Source organism: Lithobates pipiens, unplaced genomic scaffold (genome assembly GCF_037356315.1).
Source record: "Lithobates pipiens isolate NorthernLeopardFrog02 unplaced genomic scaffold, aLitPip1_a1.2 Scaffold_22, whole genome shotgun sequence".
NCBI classification, from domain to species: Eukaryota; Metazoa; Chordata; class Amphibia; order Anura; family Ranidae; genus Lithobates; species Lithobates pipiens.
The window spans coordinates 175,609,056-175,630,663 of NW_027507784.1; the positions used below are offsets into that span (position 1 = coordinate 175,609,056).

Here is a 21,608-nt window from a genome sequence, read left to right on the forward strand (position 1 = left end):
CCTGCTGTGTTCTCTTCCTGGATATTTAAAGTCCAGCTAACTGTGGACTTCAGTGGACCCGAACATCCGGACCGGAACCCAGCCTGCCACAGAGGCTGGAAAAATCAGGCCGGATTCCGGTTTAGCCCCTTACAATGGAACGAATGCGAGGTGAAATGTGCCTATTATCGTGCATCTCACCTTGCATACCGACACACTACCTATCACACTTTTGAAGGTCCTGGAGCACCAGGACAGTGGAATTATCCACAAAATTACCCCATTTTGAAAAGCAAACACCCCAACTTATATTCTATGAGGCATGGGCTGCAGATAGGTACTCAGGTATTAGAGGCACCCGAGAAAAGGAGGATCTGGGCTGCTCTGTGCAAATCCATTGGAACGGAGCAGGTGAGTATAACATGTTTGTTATTTTTATAGAAAAGAAAAAGGGTCTCTACAATTAATTTCAAGCAGGCCTTAAATGAAAAAGGTCCATTTTTTTTCACTTGTCCTCCACCCCCAAACATAATTATCTGTGCAAAAAAAAAAAAAAAAAAAAAAAAATAATGCTGTGACCACTGCCTCCCGAGTAGTCTGGGAACTCAAAATCCTACGAGAATGTATTCCTGTAATGGACTTGATCTCATTTTTATGCATCATTCAGTTATCCCAGCATGCAGTGATCATGTAACCCTGCCCCTTGAAAGCTTCAGAAGCTGGGGCTTCTACGTTTTCAACATAGCCAAGGATGCTATGCTTTTAACTTGTTTCTTGATCACAGATGCATTTTTGGGAGGGGGTGCTTGGGGATGAGGGAATGGCAGGAAAGCAGACCTTCCATTTTGATAGAAGGCCCACTTTAATGCTGGCTACACATGATCAGAATTTTGGTCGGAAAAAGCTCTGATGGTTTTCCCGACGGATTTCCGATGGGACTTCGCTCAAACTGTCATGCATACACATAGTCACACCAAATTCCGACCGTCAAGAACATGGTGACGTACAACACTTACGAAGGGACTAGAAAAAGGAAGTTCAATACCCAGTAGCCAATAACTTCCATCTCGTAGTTGAATCTGAGCATGCGTGAGTTTTTGCGTGTCAGAATTGCATACACACAATCAGAGTTTCCGATAGAAAGTTTTTCTGTTGGATAAATTGAGAACATGCTCTCAAATTTTTGCTGGCGAGAATTCGGCCAGCTAAATTCTGATGGAGCATACACACGGTCGCATTTTCCGATGAAAAGCTCTTCCGATCGTGTGTATGCGACATAAGACAAACATGTCACTTTGCCCTGATAGGTCTGATTTACTTTAAAGAACAAGGCGTTTTTACTTAACAGGTTTTTAATGCAGATTATCAGTTTTCTAAAAATATTTAAATAAAAAGCAGTTTTTAGGCTAAACCAGTACTCCTAAACAAGTGCTGCTTTTATTGGAGGGAGGAGATGTTTCTGCCGGCGTCATTTGTTTATACACTGGCAGGAAAGTGGTTAAGATAAAAAAGCCTTCTGTGTGCAGCAGCCCCCCTCAGCCCCCCTAATATGTACCTGAGCCCCATCTCTGTTTAGCAATGCCCACGAGTGTCTTGGCCATCTGGGACTCTGTTATTTTTATACAAAACAAAAAAAAGAGACTCTACAATCACTTTAAAGCAGACCTTCCATGAAAAAGGTCAATTTTTATACTTGTCCTCCACCCCAAAACATAATATCTGTGCAAAAAAAATAAAAATAAAGCTGTGACCACTGCCTCCTGAGAAATCTGGGAACTTGAAATCCTACCAGAATGTATTCCTATAATGGGTTAGATCGCATTTTAATGTATCATTCAGCTATCCCAGGAGGCAGTGATTATGTAACCCTGCCCCTTAAATGCTTCAGAAGCTGGGGCTTCTAAATTTTTAACATAGCCAAGGATGCTATGTTTTTAACTTGTTTCTCAAGCACAGATGCATTTTTTGGGAGGGGGTTCTTGCGGATGAGGGACTGGCAGGAAAGCAGACCTTCCATTTTAATAGAAGGCCCACTTTAAGACAAACATGTCACTTTGCCGTGATAGGTCTGATTTACTTTGAAGAACAATGCTTTTTTTTTTACTTAACAGGTCTTTAATGTAGATTATATGTTTTCTTAAAAAAAAAAAAAAAAAAACATTTTTAGGCTAAAGCAGTACTCATAAACAAGCGCTGCTTTTATTGCACTAAATACATTGTCAAAACCTGGGCCAATATACAATTGTAAAAATTGCCTTCAGTTTCTTTTAAAAAGTTATTGCCATCTGTTGCTCATCCTCAAAAATATCATCCTGCCAGAATCATCCTGTCACTAGAGTCCAAAATGTGGCAGTTCAGAGACAGGCAACAATGGAATAAACAAAATGCTACCAGCTGTCAAGAATGCATGTCCATAGTGACTCCTTTACCAAAACAATCACCTTGTTTGGAGAATGAATGAGGTGAAAGGTTACTTTGAGAAGGTAAAACCAGCTCTTGTGATGGACTTCTCCAAAATCTAACTGACTAGACACAAACAGGCCAATACATATCTTTGCACGAAATCTGGCACATTCTAAGGTCTGCAGAACAGCCAAGTGATAACTACTCACTTCTGAGATTCCTCAAGCTAACCTGCCAGCTGGAATCCTTGTGTTATCACTTTCCCCATGGTCACACGCAATCAAAACGCACACCAGACACGTGACTTGGATTAGCTTGCCATCACTTGCAGTTTGTTGGCTGACTGGTCTGCCAAGCAACCACACACACACACAATCTGCAGCAATGTAATATCATACAGATTAAAATAAACTATAACAAGCATAGAGATACTGGTAACAAAATGCATCAAACTCTAGGAGTGTGCATGCTTCGCTCAGTCCACAGAAGGCGTTTATTAATGTATGTAATGATGTAATTTCCCTCAATTATAAATAAAGGCTCAAATCAGCTGGCAATGTGTACCCCTCCAAAAATGCACTGCGCCAATCAATAACCAGTGACCCCTAACAGTGAAAAGTATTACTGAAAATAATACAATAAAAATATCAATGTCAGTGAAAACAAAAAACAAAAAGCTGTTACCTTAGTGAAAATAATACTCAAACAAATAAATTATACTTCTAATCGTGTACTGCAAAAATATTAGAAAATAATTTAAGTAGCGCTCATAATATAAAAAATTTGCAAAATGAGAAATAATTCAATCTATCACCCCATGATGCAGTGATATAAAGAACTGAAAGTCCATTGAACAGAATGTTGAAAATCGCAGAAGAGAATCAGTTTTCAAAAAAATCCTTCAGACTTCCACCACACCAATGTGCTTGTGACACCTTGCCCAATAGAAACGCACCCACCGACTGATGTTGCCTCCCACTTTCATGTTTGGCAAAAAAGCAGTGTAGACACCCCTTGGGTCTATCCCTCGATCAGTTCAGGCAAGGCTCATCCATATATGAAAAGTGTAAATACAATGCTCCACATAGCGTGATAGCGTTTAAAAATGTATTCAAACACCACACACATCATTTCAATATATCAACTCACATGTTGACTAAAAAATGGCAGCATCAATAAAAAAGATCACAGCGAACTTTCACCAAACGAACGGGTGTAGCGGGACCCAAAACGTATGTTATGAGCTCTCACCACTTCCTTGTCACTGCTCCCGATAAACTAGAACCAGCCATGAGCATCAGCGTCCTTCTCTCAATAACGTTCGTCTCCGTGTGGCCACGGAGGCTGTTTCTTTTTTTTTGAGAGAGAATAGTGAGGGATTAGAACACCTGTCAGGTTTTTACTTCTGTCTGTGTCCCTGTTGGGGAGATTCACTCTTTCTATTTGTTATGGTTAACATTAATACTGAAAGTGAAAGTAAAAGAAAAACCTGAATTTTGGGTTGTCCCCCCAAATAATAATAGTGGAGAAATCTTCCAATATGCACACTAGTTCTGATGACCCTGATTGTAACCAGGGATTCCCTCACATTGGAGGGATTTCCTCTCACTTTCTGTTTTGGCTATAGGACATGAAGTGAAGGTGAAATCTCCCCAATGGGACACAGAGGACAAAAATAAAACTGACAGGGGTTATAACCCCCCTTACTCTATCCAAAATGAATAAAAACGTTTGGTATTTTCTTGTAGTTTAAGCAGACCGTGCATAGAAATATGTACAAAGATACATTTACAAAAATATAAGTAAGAAAAAAGACATGCAGATATACAGCACTTTGGCTAAATGAGAGAGAAAAAAAAGTTGCCGTTTGGATAGTTTGTTTTATCCTGTTGGTGGAAGAACATTGGAAATCCGTAAAGGCTGGGTCTTCGATTAAACGCTCCCAATTGAGAATATAGTGAAAAAATACAGGACAGAATTATTTCTTTTGGCCAATCCCCTATGGAGGCATTAGCTCACCTGCTCAGAGAAGAGGTTCTGGCCTCATGAACTGGTCATAGGTTATATGGACCAGCCAGTTCTGATGGCTACAGTGAGGTCTGTTTTTCTGACAGTGCAACCTAATTGTAACAAAACCAAACACTGCATGGCTGCCAGGATCAGGTCTCCCACAACTATTTCGTTGGTTTCTAGGTTTCCTACTAAAACATACAATTTTGCATCTGTTTGTAGCTCATAATATGTACTATCAGAAAGAATCTCTCTAAAACTAATATTTTCAATTTCATTGGAGGTGAAAAATAAGCCCTCCGATCTTGGAGAAAAGGAGTTTTGCAGCAAATTGTCTTGTGCTTTCAATGTGGAAGGACCTCAGTTCCCCTGCTAATTGTGAAGCTGAACAGTCTGAAGCATCCCCTTGAGGGCTTTTGATGTTGTTATCTGCATACAAGCTTACAGGACCTGTCAGTAGTTCATTACTAGCTGTGGTATGTTAGTTTCTCCAGTTCCCAGGCCTGAGCTGTCCTTTCCTATTATGGACATTTGTCAAAACTGTTAACCACTAATTCTGCTATATTTTCATGTCACAAATGCCTATTGCCTATATCCCCTGATTTACAAAACATTTTTACATACTGTTTTTAGTGAAGTGTATTTTCAGCTTATTTGTTTATTTCATCAAATGTTAATTTTGGATTACCCAGACTTGTGAGATTTTACTTTGGTTTATAGCCAGCCTTAAAAATTCTTTGTTTCAATATAAAGTCAATGGCAGGCTTGTGTCTTAGTTTATCTATCTGTGTGATAACTTCCCTGGCAAAACTATGGTATATGTTGAAATTGGTAAAAAGGTTAAAGTGGATGTAAACCAATGTCATCCTTTCTAAACTACTGCCAAAGGGTTCATCTATAAGGATATACATGCCTCCCGCATGTATCTTTACCTGTCAAATGTCTCCTATGAGACCCGAAAAACTGCATATTCTGTGGGTGGGTCTGTTGTCTGGAGCTCGGTGGGTGGAGTCGTGATGTCAGTAGACTCCCCATCCACCTCTACACTCCCCTTGTCAATATGCATTTTCTCTTGTGTATTTCTTACACTGAACTTCTGCTATGATCTCTAACATCCAGTGAAAAGACAGGAAAGTCCCCACATGACTTCAGCATGCCAAATCATGCTGAGGTGGGGAACATCCAATTCTGGCAGAGCAGCAGAAGAAAGGAGTGGGAGGGAATTAAAAAATAATGCATGTCTCTTAGGCTAGTGCATGAGATATGTAAATCACCTGTCACTCACAGCAAGGGCGAGGATTTGACAAAGTTTTTCTCTGTTTGTCAAGAATTATCTAACTGAACAATAAAAGAGTATTGCTCAGAGATGGATCAACTCTTTGTGGCAAGACTGGGCTCAAATGATAGGAAATCTTATACTCTACATTATGACATTTCGGGTTTACATCCACTTTAATCCTGAGTTTGCATTGCCACTTTGTGTGTTTCACTGAGCTGTTGAAATGTTCCAAGCAATCGATTTTTTTTTTTTTTTTTTTTTTCCAACCAGCACGAGGTCTGAGTGTATCTCTAAGCTGACTGGCTTTTTTCTCTTCCTTTGTGGTTAACACTGACTTTCCTTTGAAGGTATCCAAACAGATTATATTTTGATATAGATTACTATAGTAGACAAGTCTGGAACACATTATGTCCAACTGTTTTTAGGTATGAGATTTGGAATAAGACATAAACTCAAAACTATAACTACCTGAAAAAAGTTGAATTAACGTTAATCCTTATTAAAAATGTACAGATACAGTACGTGCAAGTATTTGGTGTTCAATAAATCACAAATACAGGCAGTCCCCAGGTTACAAACAAAATAGGTTCTGTAGGTTTGCCCTTAAGTTGAATTTGTATGTAAGTTGGAACGGGTACATTTTTTAAGTGTAACTCTAGCCCAAAAAATACATTTTACGTTTTTTGAATGGCATAGGGAAGGATTAACACCCCTGTAACATTTGTTTGCTGTCTGTGCCCTTGTTCAGAAAATTTCACCTCACTTCTTGTCCTTGTGACAAATGAAATTTGAAAATTTTGGGTTGCTGTGGAAACAGGGATCGGTGATAAAGCTTCAGTGAAGACGCCTTCTTCCCATAATAACACTTACAGGAGTGAATCACCCTTCCTAGAGGTAGATTTCCTCTCACTTCCTGTTGTCTCCCCTGATTTATAAGTATGAGTTGTATATAAGTCGGATGTTTGTAAGTCGGGGACTGCCTGTATGTATAATTTTATACAAAATGCTTATATGGTCCATTTTACATTTTCAGACTTTGTTATACAAGTTATTTTATAGATCCTATTTCTCAGGTAGTTTCACAGTCTGTATATTTTTGCTGTCCTACTATAGTACAATTGTTTAAATATTTTTTTGTGTTGAGTGCCTTGTCACGATTAATGCTTTACAATTTTAATATTGCTAAGATATGTTACTTCTAAATGTCAACAAACTTGGTTGTGAACTGGGTTAAGAGTAGACATGATTTTTTTAGAACAGTCTAACATTTTTTGCGTAGTCAAGTGTTCTGTGGTTCCTCTTCTCCTACGCCACTACATGGCACAATACTGATCTAGGGGCTGGGTTGAGGAACCACAGAGCACAGCGGGGGATGAAGGCATCCCAAACACCTGAAGGTGTGTCTGATGTGAATGTTACGTTACAGAGATAAGATTCTACAAGCGGGCGCTGGGACATGTATCTATAAAGTTAATTTTTTTTAAAGTGCTTTTTGATTTTATTTAGTATTTCAGTGACAGAGGCACTTTAATACTGATCCAATTTGGACCACTATGATTTGTATGCTGATGTTTGGTGAAGCCTTCTAATGTTTCAAAATAAGTTATACTTATTTGTGTGTTTTTCTCTTTTCTGGTGCTTGCATTCTTGACGCCTACTGTATAGCTGGATATCTACACTCTGCTACTTTACTGTCTAGCCTTTTTTCCTTTGATTCCTCTGCAGCTACCTCATGCATGGTCAAGCTATGAGCAAAGTGTGGTTGAGAGATCCGCTACATTTTTCTGGTGTGATAATGAGCCTTCCGTTCCACACTTAGATATCTGCTCTATTGCATTCACCCCCATGAGTTCTCCTGAGTCTAGATTCTCAACAGGACTGCATCTCAATCCTCCACCTTCCAAAAACAATAATCCAAAAGCAAACAGTGAATACAGCATTCCAAGACCTCATGTAAATCTACTGTGAACTTTACATTTTTTCCTAACTGTATTAAATCTTGTCTTGTCTGTTGTCTGTATAACATTGTGAAGACATGATTCCTATAAAAGTTTGGTACATTGTTCAAAAATAAATCTGTGTGTTTGAACAGCACTAGTGCATAGCTGACAACATAAGCTGTCAGCAAAAACCTTGCATTTCAAGCAATATCCCTCATTGTCATCTGGCACCCTAATAGACAATTATGCAAATACTTTCTGAAAGTCTCTATCTCTGTACCTCTAGGCATACTACCCTCACTTCTTCATGTGACAACGCTGGGGCCTGCAGATAGGAAAATAGTACTTTGTAAAAAAATCCTTAGTTCTGGAAGCTATGCAAGCAGAGGCTACGAGAGTTAGGCGGTGGTCTCCCTACAGTTGATCCCCCCCCCCCCCCGTTACTAATTTACTATTCTTTGTTCTGCACTATGTCACTCAGTGGAGGGGATTATCTTGATATAGGCAATGCTTTGTTCCTCATGTCCCACTGTCCCCAAGCACAGTAAGGGCATTACCAAATCTCCTGAGACTAGCAATTCAAGGCAGCAATACCTTTGATCTTACACTATAGTATCTTAGAAAGAATTCCAGGTAAAAGGAACAGTACATTTTACAGGCTATTGCTAATGTGTCCTATAATATAACAAATCTTTTTTTTTTTTGAGTTTAGGTCCACAGTAACAGCTTATACAGTCAGCAATGTGCTAGCGCTCTGTGTTTTTTTATTTATTTTTGCTACCATTCAGAGATTTAATTTAAAGGGAATCTGTCACCAAGAAAAATAACTGGGTCATGAGTTAAAAAAAATCACCCATCTTTCAGCATGCAAATTATGTAATTTTGATTTCCTGTTCGATTAGATCTACTCTGGACATGACACAAGTCATACATAGAAATCTCATAGAGATCTATTACATGTATATTTAAGAAAACAATAAGGTTGAATAAGTAAAACAATTAGCAACTGTTCACTTTAGTGAAAAGGTGAAGCTGTATTCAATTTAAATACATAATCATGTGAAAGGGAAATAAAAAAAAAAAAAACTGCATTTTGGCTTGCACAAGATACCATGATTAAAGTCAACAAAGCTTACCTTACTCATTAGGCTAAGTGAACTTTTACTTGGCAATGTGAATAATCTCAACCCTTTTAATAAATCAACCTGATTAAAACGACTCTACATTTCCTTTAAAGGTGGTTTCTATATTACATACTGTATATGTGTGTGCATTCATCCATATTTTTTTTTAATTTAAAATGTTAAGTTTGCTATTATTAGTTCAGATACTGACACCGAATTACCTTGTTTTTAATAATTATGTATTTCCTGTGGTTCCACCTCCTTCATTCTGTTTCAGTGGTTTAGACATGGGTGAGGAAGTGGGGGTTCTCAGTGTATTTTAAGGGTTGATGTTATATGATTGTAATGGGATTTGTTTTATATATATATATATATATATATATATATATATATATATATATAAAACACAGTGGGGAAAATAATTGTTTGATCCCCGGCAGATTTTATAACTTTGTCCACTTAAGAAGAAATGACAGGTCTATCATGTTTATCATAATAATGTATTTTAAGTGAGAGAGACAGACTATAAACCTAAAATCCAGAAAAAAACATGTGATACAAATTTTATAACTTGATTTGCAGTTCAGTGAGTAAAATAAGTATTTGATCCCCAAGCAAAACATGACTTAGTACTTGGGGGATAAACCCTTGCTGGCAAGCAGAGAGGTAAGACATTTCTTTTAGTTGGTTACCGGATTTGCACACATCTCAGGAGGGATTTTGGTCCAGTCTTCTTGGCTGTCATTTGGCAGCTTAAAGTTTCAGCTCCCTCTATACATTTTCTATAGGATTAAGGTCTGGAGACTGGCTAGGCTACTCCATGAACTTAATGTGCTTCTTCTTGAGCCACTCCTTTTTGCCTTGATGGCATGTTTTGGGTAATTTTCGTACTGGAAGACCCATCCATGACCCATCTTCAGTGTTCTGGCTGAGAGAAGAAAGTTCTCATCCAAGATTTTAAAATATATGGCCCCATCCATTGGCTCCTCAATGCGGCAAAATCAGTCTGTACCTTTAGCAGAGATACAGCCCCAAAGGATAATGTTTCCACCTCCGCTCTTTACTGTAGGGATGGTGTTCTTAGGGTCATAGTCAGCATTTTTCTTCCTCCAAACACAGCGTGTTGAGTTAATGCCAAAGAACTCAATTTTGGTCTCATCTGACCACAGTATCCCAACATTTCTCTAAATCATTTAAATTTTCATTGGCAAACTTCAGACAGGCCCGTACATGTGCCTTCTTGAGGAGGAGAACATTGCAGTTGCCGCAGGATTTCAATTCATGGCGGCATATAGTGTTACCAATGGTTTTTTGGTGACTGTGGTCCCAACTACCTTGAGATCATTCACTAGCTCCTCCCATGTAGTTCTGGGCTGATTCCTCACTTTTCTAATGATCATCCTTACCCCAGAAGGCCAAATCTTTCATGGAGCTCCAGACCGAGCGATTGATGTATATTTTGTATTTCTTCTATTTGCAAATAATTTCTCCAACAGTTGTCTCCTTCTCACCAAGCTTCTTTCTGATGGTCTTGTAGGTCATTCCAGCTTTGTGCAGGTCTACAATCTTCTCCCTGGCGTCCTTGACAGCTTTTTGGTCTTGCCCATGATGGTGAGGTTTGAATAGAGGAAAGAGATTTTGTAGACCGGTATCTTTTATACACAGAACAAGTTGTCGTTAGAAGCACCTTCTTAAATTGACAGGACTAATCTGTGTACCACATGAGCACATACTGTAGCCAGTCTGTGGGAGCCAGAATTCATGTTGGTTGGTAGGGGATCAAATACTTTTTTCACTCACTCAATTGCATCTCAATCTATAAACATTTGCATTGTGTGCTTTTTTCTGAAATTTGGTTGATATTCTGTCTCTATCATTTAACCACTTTCAGACATGATCCCTTTGCTGGTTTAAGACCAGACCACTTTTTGCGATTCGGCACTGCATCACTTTAACTGACAATTGTGTGGTCCTGCAACGTGGCACTCAAACACCTTTTTTTCCCACAAATAGAGCTTTCTTTTGGTACTATTTGATCACCCCTGCGGTTTTTAGTTTTTGTGCTATAAACAAAAAAGAGCGACCATTGTGAAAAAAACACATTGTTTTTTACTTTTTTCTATAATAAATATCCCCCAAAAATATATAAATATATCCTCAGTTTAGGCTGATACATATTCTTCTACATATTTTTGGTAAAAAAATCGCAACAAGCGATTTATTGATTGGTTTGCGCAAAATTTATAGAGTTTACAAAATAGGGGATAGTTTTATTTTAGTTTTAGCATTTTTATTAATAATTTTTATTTACCAGTAATGGCGGCGATCAGCAATTTTTATTGTGACTGCGACATTATGGTGGACACTTGGGACATTTTTGACATTTTTATACAGCAATCAGTGCTATACAAATGCACTGATTCCTGTGTAAATGACACTGGCAGTGAAGGGGTTAACCAGGGGGTGGCAGTGTAGGGGTTAAGTGTGTCCTAGGGGTGTGTTATTAACTGTGGGGGGGCGTGGCTGGGAGCAGTGTCACTTGTTGCTAGGCAGAACGGGGAGATGCTGTTTACTTCCACATCTCCCCATTCAGCCTCCCAGTGAGACGATCGCGGGACCCGCGACCGGACTCATGGGGGTCCCGACCGGCATGCACGCACGCAATGGCACGGCAGAAATTTTAAATGGACGTACCTGTACGCCAGTTTGCCTGTCCGTGCCATTCTGCTGACGTACATCCACGTGTGCTGGTCGGGAAGCGGTTAAAATACACTCAGTTGTAGACCCTTCATTTCCTTGTAAGTGGGCAAACTTACAAAATCTGCAGGGGAACAAATAATTTACTAGCCACTGTGTGTCATAAGTTTACATACCCTGGCAGAATGTATGATTTTGTGGCCATTTTTCAGAGAATAAGAATGATAAGACAAAAACATTTCCTTCACTCATGGTTAGTGTTTGGCTGAAGCCATTTATTATCAATCAACTGTGTTTACTCATGTTTAAGTCATAATGATAACAGAAAATACCCAAATGACCCTGATCAAAAGTTTACATACCCTGATGATTTTTGGCCTGATAACATGCACACAAGTTGACACAAAGGGGTTTGAATGGTTATTAAAGGTAATCATCCTCACCTGTGATCTGTTTGCTTGTAATTGGTGTGTGTGTATAAAAGGTCAATGAGTTTCTGGACTCCTGGCAGACCCTTGCATCTTTCATCCAGTGCTGCACTGACATTTCTGGATTCTGAATCATGGGGAGAGCAAAAGAATTGTCAAAGGATCTGCGGGAAAAGGTAGTTAAACTGTATAAAACAGGAAAGGGAAAAAAAAGATATCCAAGAAATTGAGAAAGCCAATCAGCAGTGTTCAAACTCTAATCAAGAATTGGAAAATGAGGGGTTCTGTTGATACCAAACCATGGTCAGGTAGACCAACTAAAATTTCAGCCACAATTACCAGCAAAATTGTTTGGGATGCAAAGAAAAACCCACAACGAACTTCAGATAAAATACAGGACTCTCTGAAAACATGTGGTGTGGCTGTTTCAAGATGCACAATAGGGAGACACTTGAAGAAAGATGGGCTGCATGGTCGTGTCACCAGAAGAAAGCCATTACTATGCAAATTCCACAAAGTATCCCACTTACAATACACCAAACATCCCAGAGACAAGCCTCAAACCTTCTGCCACAAAGTAATTTGGAGCGATGAGATCAAAAATGCTACATTTGGAGAGAATTCAACAAGGCCTATGATGAAAGGAAACACCATTCCTACTGTGAAACACAGAGGTGAATCACTGATGTTTTGGGGATGGATATGTGAGCTACAAAGGCACAGGAAATTTGGTCAGAATTGATGGTAAAATGAACGCAGTACTAGTACTAGATACTCGAGGAACATTTGCATTTATCAGCCAGGAAGCTGTGCATGGGACGTACTTGGACATTCCACCATGACAATGATCCAAAACACAAGGCCAAGTCAACCTGACATTGACTACAGCAGAATAAAGTGAAAGTTCTGGAGTGGCCATCTCTCTCCTGACCTCAATATCATTTAGCCACTCTGGGGAGATCTCAAAAGTGCAGTTCATTCAAGACAGCCCAAAAATTTACAGGTACTGGAAGCTTTTTTCCAAGGGGAATGGGCAGCTTTACCATCTGAGAAGATAGAGCCTCGTCCACAAATACCGCAAAAGACTTCAAGCTGTCATTGATGCTAAAGGGGACAATACATGGTATTAAGAACTGGGGTATGTAAACTTTTGATCGGGGTCATTTGGCTAGTTTTTGTTGTCATGATAAATACATGGCTTCATGAACCATGAGTGAAAGAAAAGTTTTTGTGTCATCATTCATAGTCTCTGAAAAACGACCAAGAAATCATAAATTCTGCCAGGGTATGTAAACTTTTAAATTGACAAATCTAGAATCTTACTATAATAAAATTTGAAAAAAAGGTGACAGCTGTACAGCTATATGATGTGCAATAAATGTAGTTAATAACATAGAGATTGATAGAATTATTTAAAGTAGATATAAAACTGAAACAATTTTTTTACATTTTGAATATTGTGGGGGAAAAAAATAGTGTTTTTCTTTTCCTATGTGTTGTATCAGTGAATTTTACCTGCGCACAAACAATATCATAAACATGATAGGAAGCGAGAAGAAATCTCTCCAAAGTGAGGGAAATCCTCTTGTTGACAGTTGTAAACAGAGTAAGTGTCCCCTTCAGAATAGTTCCCTATTGTTCCTGTTCTGCTAACAATTGAAAATTGAGGATTTTCTCCCATGTTCAGTCCTGCTGACGAAGATCACTAGGACAAATAGAAAGGGTACATCTCAGCAATGAAGACTCAGCCAGCAATATAAGTCTGGCAGTAGTTCTAACCCTTCTCTATGCTTAAAAAAAAATGACACACAGGGTTAAAAAAACATGTTGTTATAAATAGCTTGCGTGCCTCCTATGAATCACTATTGGATTAACACAAACTAATATAAAATCCAAAGTCTTTGATTTCGGCACTGGCTTAGGATGATAGTTTTGGTAGAAAAGTACAAAAAAACTCTCATAATCTCACGCTAGAACTTCCAGCTCCAGCTTGACTAAATAAAACAGAGAGTCACTGAAGTTACTAGACTGTGGAATACTAGAGGATCATCACAAGTCATTTCACATGTTCCCATCGATTAATTGTTCATCCATTCAATAAAAGCTTTTGCAGTTTCAAGGAAAAGGTAACCATAATATAAACTATTGGATGAAATAATTATTATGAAATGCATACACAGTATGCATTAAGCATCTTCGAAATTCATTTATCCCATGAAAGACAATGGGAGACTTGGCTGTGAAATGGGGGTGAACTGTGCTGAAATGTGTGCATTTATGCAACACACATGGTCCAGATTTAAACAATGGGTGTTTGTCGGCATACAACTTTTGTCACCCTAATCTCTCTGCTAGCATTTGCTCTTTAACCAAGAACATTTACTTGTGTTTCTGGTTATAACCTGGCTTAGAATATTTTCATATAGTTTAAATAGCCTTATATGATAAGATGAAATGTTGGAAAAAATGCATGGTCAACAATTCTGCAGGCAGAAACCCCTTCTTTGCCACTGTTGCCTATAGGCGAAGGCCTATTGAGCCAAACTATAAACCTGGCATTGGCTGTATAGTGGCATTCAGCATGCAAATATATAATTTTTCATCCTTAACGTTCTAGCAGTACTATGTCTTGAGGTAGATTTTTATACTCTGTAAAGGTTAATTAACTTGCTATTATATCTACACATAACCAATGTTCTAATTCAGCAAGATCCTGATCAATAAACTGTTCTGATTCATATAGTATGTGATTTCAATTAATTACTAATGAGCTGCACATTGATATAAGCTGCAGGATAAGGACACCATATTGTCCAAATGCTGAAGATATTTTAAGATTTTGTCAGTGTCACGTATTTAATCAAACTCAACTATACCTTAAAAATATGCATGTCTTAGCCCTGCATGATGGGTGTGACATTCCAAAGTATAGTATACAATAGTTACTTTTTTTGTTTGTTTTAGCCTGGCAGTGTGTCTCCAAAATCTCCATCTATGGATATCTTCGACATGGTACCATTTGCATCAGTGTCCCCAGAGTCAACCACCCCTACAAGAAATGGTACTCAGCTTCCACCTTTACCAAGCAGATCAACAGAAATCAGTAAGTTCCTCTGAACCAACCCATTTAAATACTAGTGTGCTTGGGATGACCTGGAAATCACAGCATGAAATGATTTAGTATCATGATTGACTAATGATGAGTGAATAAGTGAATTGATTCCATATAATATTTGCATGAAAAGTTGTCCGGTCTCTGGAGAATGATGTAATTTCATCAATCTTAAATGTCTACATTACTAAATTACGTAACACTCAGCAAATTATACAGATCTGTGAATCGTCAATTCTTCTGATTCAATCATCACTCATAATAAGTATGTTCCATCACTTTTTTTTAAATTTACGCTGATATCAAGTAATTCTCTTGCATTCTTGTGCTTTGGTTTAGCTTATCACAAGTATTTTTGGAATCAGACATAATTGAATGCAAGCTAAATATCAATAAACTATTCATGTTGGGTTATATTGTATCTGTAACACTTTTCTAAGAGATTTCTTACATATTCTAAGGTGTCCGTTTAGGAAGCAGTGATCAGCAGTGATCCCAAGGATCGCCACTGATGACAGCCCATAAACAGAGATAATCAGGGGGGGGGGGGGGAGAAGTGTTTGAAGACTGTTTGTAGACTGGCACAGTAACGGCTAGTTTATGAAGCTGTGATCTCATTGCTTCACTGGGGATCTGAGTCAGAATCTACCCTCCCGGATTCACCAAATCAGAGGTGGTGAATCGGGGAGTGAAGAGGAGAAGAGAGAATCTCTGGGGATCTGAGCAGGAAAGAGGAAGATTTTTAACTTCCTTATACCTCGTTCAGACCCCCCAACACTGTAACCATGTCCCCCTGTTATATTTATGTGTATACATATATACGGTATATATATATATATATATATATATATATACACACATTTATTTGTAGATCACTTCACTCTAGATCGATTTACTCTGCTTCATAAACTGGCACATAGAGGAGAAAGATCTCCTCTGTGAATGCCGCAGAATGAAGCAGTGAATAGATTTCACTGCTTCATAAACGGACACCTAAATATGGTAAAGTATTGAATCCGCTTTGGAATAGAAAGTTGATGTACGTGTGCCAAAATTACTTTCAGAGACATTTAAAAAAGAAGTTCTCCTTACCTGGAAGTCTATTCTGTCACCAACATCTGGTGGCAAGGTTGAATGATGTCAGCATTTCACTCCTGTCTTCAGCATGTATATCTCTTTACACAAATCACTTTGCTTTTTCTTTATTTTTATTACAACCTGTGTCCAGATTGATGTTGACTCACTAAAATAGTATTCTGAAAACATTTTTAATCTGTCCAGTAACATGGTTCATATTAATATTAACTTACTAAAATTGTATTTTGAAGACTTTTTTTTTTTTTTATCGGATCAGTAAGATGGTCCATTTTTTTATTTATTTATTTTTTTGTAAGTGTAGGTATGATCATTATTGCATAGTCACATTGATCTAGCTTGGCACCTATAAAGTCCCATTTGATAGTATTGGGTTTTTGCTAATTATTAGAGGGATAATGGCATCTATACTTACTCACTGAAATATTGGGTCCATATATTTATTATTTTTCAGTATGCTTGTTTCACACCTTCCACTGTGGAAGGTGACAATCACTGTAGTGGCCGTCATGTTCCCAGAATGGAACGAGGTCAAGAGCTGGGGTAGAAATGTCACGACTTTCAACTCACCCAACCAGAGAATGTCTTATATTCATTGAAAGGCATTCTGTGAATTATGGCAGTGCTGAGCAAGTGCTCCCCTTTGGTCACTATGCAGAAGGGAAGCTGTTTGGCACAGGACCTCAGAAGATCGTGGCAACCACTATAGTAGCAGCAACTTATATAGTGATTGCCACCTTAGGTGTGGAATATCCTTTCTTACAGTTGGTAAAGAAAAGAATCACCCCCCTTTGAAATAATCACATTTTGTTGCTTTGCAGGCTAAAATGAAGACCATTTTGTTTTATCCAGCTTAGTGCACCCTATAACATCCAAGTGAAAGATATAACACCAACATGTCAGAAAAAAATAGCTGCTGTACCATTCTGTGAAGATCAAACCTAGATTTCAGCTTTAATTTAAAGTGGTAGTAAACCCATCCAGGTAAATTTCCAGTATATTACTCATTCTAAACAAGTCATCTAGTTGCTGTGTGTAGATGGCTTCTTAACTTCTTCATTTTCTGAGCAATGGCGTCATCGGCGCATGCGCAATTAGTCCCATTTTCCTGGCAAGTTCTTCATGTGTTTACATGCCGGTGCTACGTCATTTCCTTTGCCTGGCGTCAGCGCTGAGATCCCGCGAGACTAGCTTCCCATTCACAAGCAGATTGTTAACCCCATGTGACTCAACATGTCACAGGGGTTGTAGGCACAGCAAGCACAACACAGGAGAGAGCAGTATTACACAGGGGAACTGCAATGCTGTACTGCGCACATGCAAGATTATGGACATGGAGAGGGAGTAAGGGCGGAAGTGAGAATGTTTTTGGATGTGGAAGACAGCGGTCATTATAGCGGGGGCTTTTTTCAAGTAAGAAGCATTCAATATGCTTTGCCATGGCAGTGCTTTAGTTCGCAATAACTTTATAAATTGCATTATATGAAAATTGGGGTTGAAGCAACTGAGTTTACTACCACTTTAAGGGTTTGTCTTCAGCACTTCTGCAATACCTGTACATTTAGCTATTGTGTCCCTTAAACACTGCATGTGTGGAAAAATACCGGTTGGTCTTGACAGAAATTAAGTGCCTAACGTTCTATAGTGAGCCAACAACACTGCTTCTGCTGTCTTGAAATACCAAGCAGTTTTGTTATTCCTGCCTACGTTCTTCCCTGCTTGATTACAGAACACCCCCTTAGGTTACGGAGCAGAAAAAAGGTGGATGTGATCTGTGGGGCAGAGATAACAAGACTGCTTTGGAATTCACTGCAATAGAAGCACTGTATTCTCTGCTCAAAAGGATTAACAGGATCTGTATTTTTAAATTGATAAAATATGGGAATCTGTGCATGTTTTATAGAGGAGATGTACAGAAAATCTGTCTTACATCTGTTACATTTTCCTTGTACAGTTAGTCTCCTCAATGTACTTTATTTGCCCGTTAATGTTTCCTGCATTGTATGTGATGTCCTTGCCCTATGTTTTCCTAATCTGCTTTTATCTGTCTTCTATTCTCCATGTCCCTGTTTCTTCAATTAACAAAGCTTATGCCTAGTACACACCAGTAGTTTTAATTTTTTTGTTTAATTCAGCAGGGCCGAACGAAAAAAAAAACTTCACAGTTCTGGAGGAGCCACTGTACTAACTTTCCGGTGTTTTTTTTTTTTTTTTTTTTTTAATTCGTTTATTGAGTTTTAGAGCCAGTTGTACAGAGTAAACAAAACATTTAGAAAAACACAACAGGTTGGCTCTGTCATACACTTCGTTGCAATGTACAAGCAGTAAAAGATATGAAATCGTATGTGAAAAGCGTTTAGTCGCCTATACAATGTGCACATCTGCTGACCTGCATGGACGTACCGTGCTATCTGTGGCAAAAGAGCTAGCTACCAGGGGGTTTCCAGCATCCTAGGGACGCCCCTCCTAGAGAGTAACATTATAGATCAGCTGTTCCATAGCTAGTCGGTCCATGCAGGTCCGTACCAGCACCGCGGGCCTACATGGCCGTGGCCCGGCGGGCCAAAAAAGAAGAGATAGATACAGAGTAGCAGAGGAGGAAAAAGAAAGAGAGAGAGGAGAGGAGAGAAAAAAAAAAAAGGGAAGGGGGGGAGGGGGGGTAAGGGAGAGGGGTAGGTGTAGGTATCAGAAGGGACCACACAGGGGGACTCCAGATCCATCCATGAAAGATGGCCAAGGGCCTGCTTCCAGCTTCCCAGATTAACGCGCCAACATAGGCATCAGGCGGGTGCCAGGTCGGCCGCAGCGGCAACCTTCCGCAGGTATGTCTGAGTTCCAGTGAAGTACCTCCAGGGTCTCCACTTCTCACAGAACTTTTCCTCAGTATTGTAAAGGGTGGCGGTCAGTTCCTCCATCCGGAGAACATAATTAACTTTAGAATACCATAAGGTCTTCGTAGGGGGTAGGGGTTGCCTCCACATCGCTGGTATACATACGCGCGCCGCGTTCAGTAGTTGCATTGTCAGAGTCTGTTTATACTTCCGGACGGGCCGGTCTGTTAAATGAAGAAGGCATGCGGCGGGGTTACCCCGAAGATCCACCGAGGTAAGCTGCCTAATTGTCTCCACCACATCCCTCCAGAACGCGTCCAGCATAGGACATGTCCAGAAGATGTGGATCATGGACCCCGTCGCGGACTGGCAACGCCAACACTCGTCCGAAATTGAGTCGTTCATCTTATGTAGGAGATAGGGAACCCTATACCACGAGATACTATTTTATAGCCAGATTCTTGGAAATAGTTTGCGAGTGAGGCCTGGTGTGTCAGTGTTAAGATCTTCCCTACCTGTTGGGGGGTAAAGCATAGTCCAAGGTCTCCTTCCCACTGACGAATGAACGCTGGGGGGGGCCCAACGTCCATTGACGACAAGAGATCATACAGAAGAGAAAGAGTGTGGCGCACAGGTTCAGTTTTATGGCAAATGGTCTCAAATGGGGTCAGGGCCCTCGGCGTGTAGGGGGCCCGCCGAACCGCCACCAGGAAATGACGAAGCTGGTAAGCACTGAAAACATCAAGCGGCGGTTCCGCCAACCCCCCCACCGCCTGTAAACTTGGAAATGTCACCGAAGGCCACACCTCCCCCAATCTGTGCTTGCCAATGCCCACCAGCCGACGAAGTCTGGCGTTGGTAAACCCTGGGGGGAACTCCGGATTCCCGATAATCGGGGTCATGGGGGAGGGAAGAGGTGAGAGATCGGTGGTGCGGAATAGTCTCCTTGTCAAGGACAATGTTGCCCCAATAAGCGGGTGATCCCGCATGTCTTTCGGTAAGGACGCTAGTAGCCAAGGGGATGTCAACAAGGGGAGAGATGCGTCCTCGATTTCCATCCCCACCCACTGTTTGTGCGATGCATTACAATGCCAGTCCACGACTCTGGTCAGTAGGGTCGCCCTATAGTACCTACGCATATAGGGTAGGCCCACACCACCCCGGTCCTTGTGTTTGGTAAGGGTGTGAAGCTTCGTCCTAGGTGGTCTCCGCGCCCATATGAATTTCCTAAGGAGGGACTTCAATTGTGCAAAAAATTTTGGGGGGACGTAGATCGGCAAGGCTTGGTATACATAAAGAATTCTCGGCAGTGCTGTCATCTTAAAGGCGTTGCAACGCCCGAACCAGGTCAATGACAGGGAATGCCACCCCTCTAGATCCGATTTTAGTTTCCGCAACAGAGGGACATAATTGTGTAGATACAACTGCGCCACGTCCGCGGTGAGATTAACACCCAGGTATCTAATGGAGTCGGTTGCCCAACGGAATGCGAAAGCCGAGCGGAGGCCCTGGGCCTCGGCCTCCGGGACAGAGACATTCAAAACCGCGGACTTGGCGCAATTGACCTTATAGTTGGAGAGTGTCCCATATACTCGCAGCGCCTCTAGAATGTTTGGGAGGGAGACGACGGGATTGGAGACAAAGAAAATTAGATCGTCCGCATAGGCCGCAAGCTTGTGGTGAGCTGAAGACTTCTGGAGGCCCGTTATGTTCAGGTCTTTGCGCACATGACACATAAAAGGTTCCAGTGTCAGGATAAAAATTAAAGGGGACAGGGGGCACCCCTGCCGTGTCCCGTTAGAGATCGCAAAGTAGTCAGAGCGCCAGTCATTCACCCGCACCGCTGCCGTAGGCCTAGAATACAACGCCGAGATCCAACTCCGCATGTTGGGGCCAAGGCCCACATGTGCCAGGGTGGCCTGTAAAAAAGGCCAGGCCACCCTGTCAAATGCCTTCTCTGCATCTGTGGAGAGAAGGAGGAAGGGCCTCCCCTCTCCACGGGCAGCATGAATCAGATTAAGAAGCGGGTCGTATTATCCCGTGCCTCCCGCATGGGGACAAACCCCACTTGATCAAGGTGTATCAAGCTAGGGATGTGCGGCACTAATCTGTTCGAGAGGATCTTTGCAAAAAGTTTCAGGTCCACATTTAAAAGTGCAATGGGGCGGAAATTCCCGCACTGTGATAGATCTTTCCCCTCCTTGGGTATTAGGGATATGAACGCCCGCAGTGAGTCAGCTTGTAGGTCACCCCCTGCCTTCATCGTATTAAATGCTTTAAGGAAGTGCCGTGTCAGTAGTTCCGTGTAGGTACGGTAGTATGTCAAGGTGAAGCCATCAGGCCCCGGAGCCTTCCGTGGTTCCATTTGGGCAAGAGCCACCTGGAACTCCTCAACTGTAAAGTCCGTTTCCAAAGCGTCGCGGACCTCCACGGGCAAAGTAGGCATACCGGAAGCCCTGATGTATTCCCCCGCCGCCGCCTTCTGAGTCGCTATGATCTCCGCGCTAGCCCCCGGTTGGAGGTTGTAGAGTTGATGGTAGTAATGAAGGAATTCCTGTGCTATTTCTATTGAAGTGTTGGCTTTGGTGCCCTGTCTAGTGGTGATAAATGGGATGAAGGTGCGCCGTCTCGGACCCCGCAAGGCTCTCTTTTTTAAGATCGGAGAGGAGTCTGGACCTCTTCTCGGGGGTGGAGAGGCCCCGGACATTTA

The 21,608-nt window shown here is 40.7% G+C and overlaps 1 protein-coding gene across 6 annotated transcripts in view; it reads left to right on the forward strand.

Moving 5' to 3' along the window:
- GULP1 (GULP PTB domain containing engulfment adaptor 1) overlaps positions 1-21,608 on the forward strand; it is a 1,104,299-nt gene that overhangs the window by 1,024,576 nt on the left and 58,115 nt on the right. For 5 of the 6 annotated variants that reach the window (XM_077448663.1, XM_077448664.1, XM_077448666.1 and 2 more), the window contains 2 exons: positions 7,397-7,624; positions 14,825-14,963. In XM_077448663.1, coding sequence (XP_077304789.1) covers positions 7,397-7,624; positions 14,825-14,963 — 367 coding nt within the window. The remainder of the gene's footprint in view (positions 1-7,396; positions 7,625-14,824; positions 14,964-21,608) is intronic. The other variant, XM_077448667.1, reaches the window with a different exon arrangement.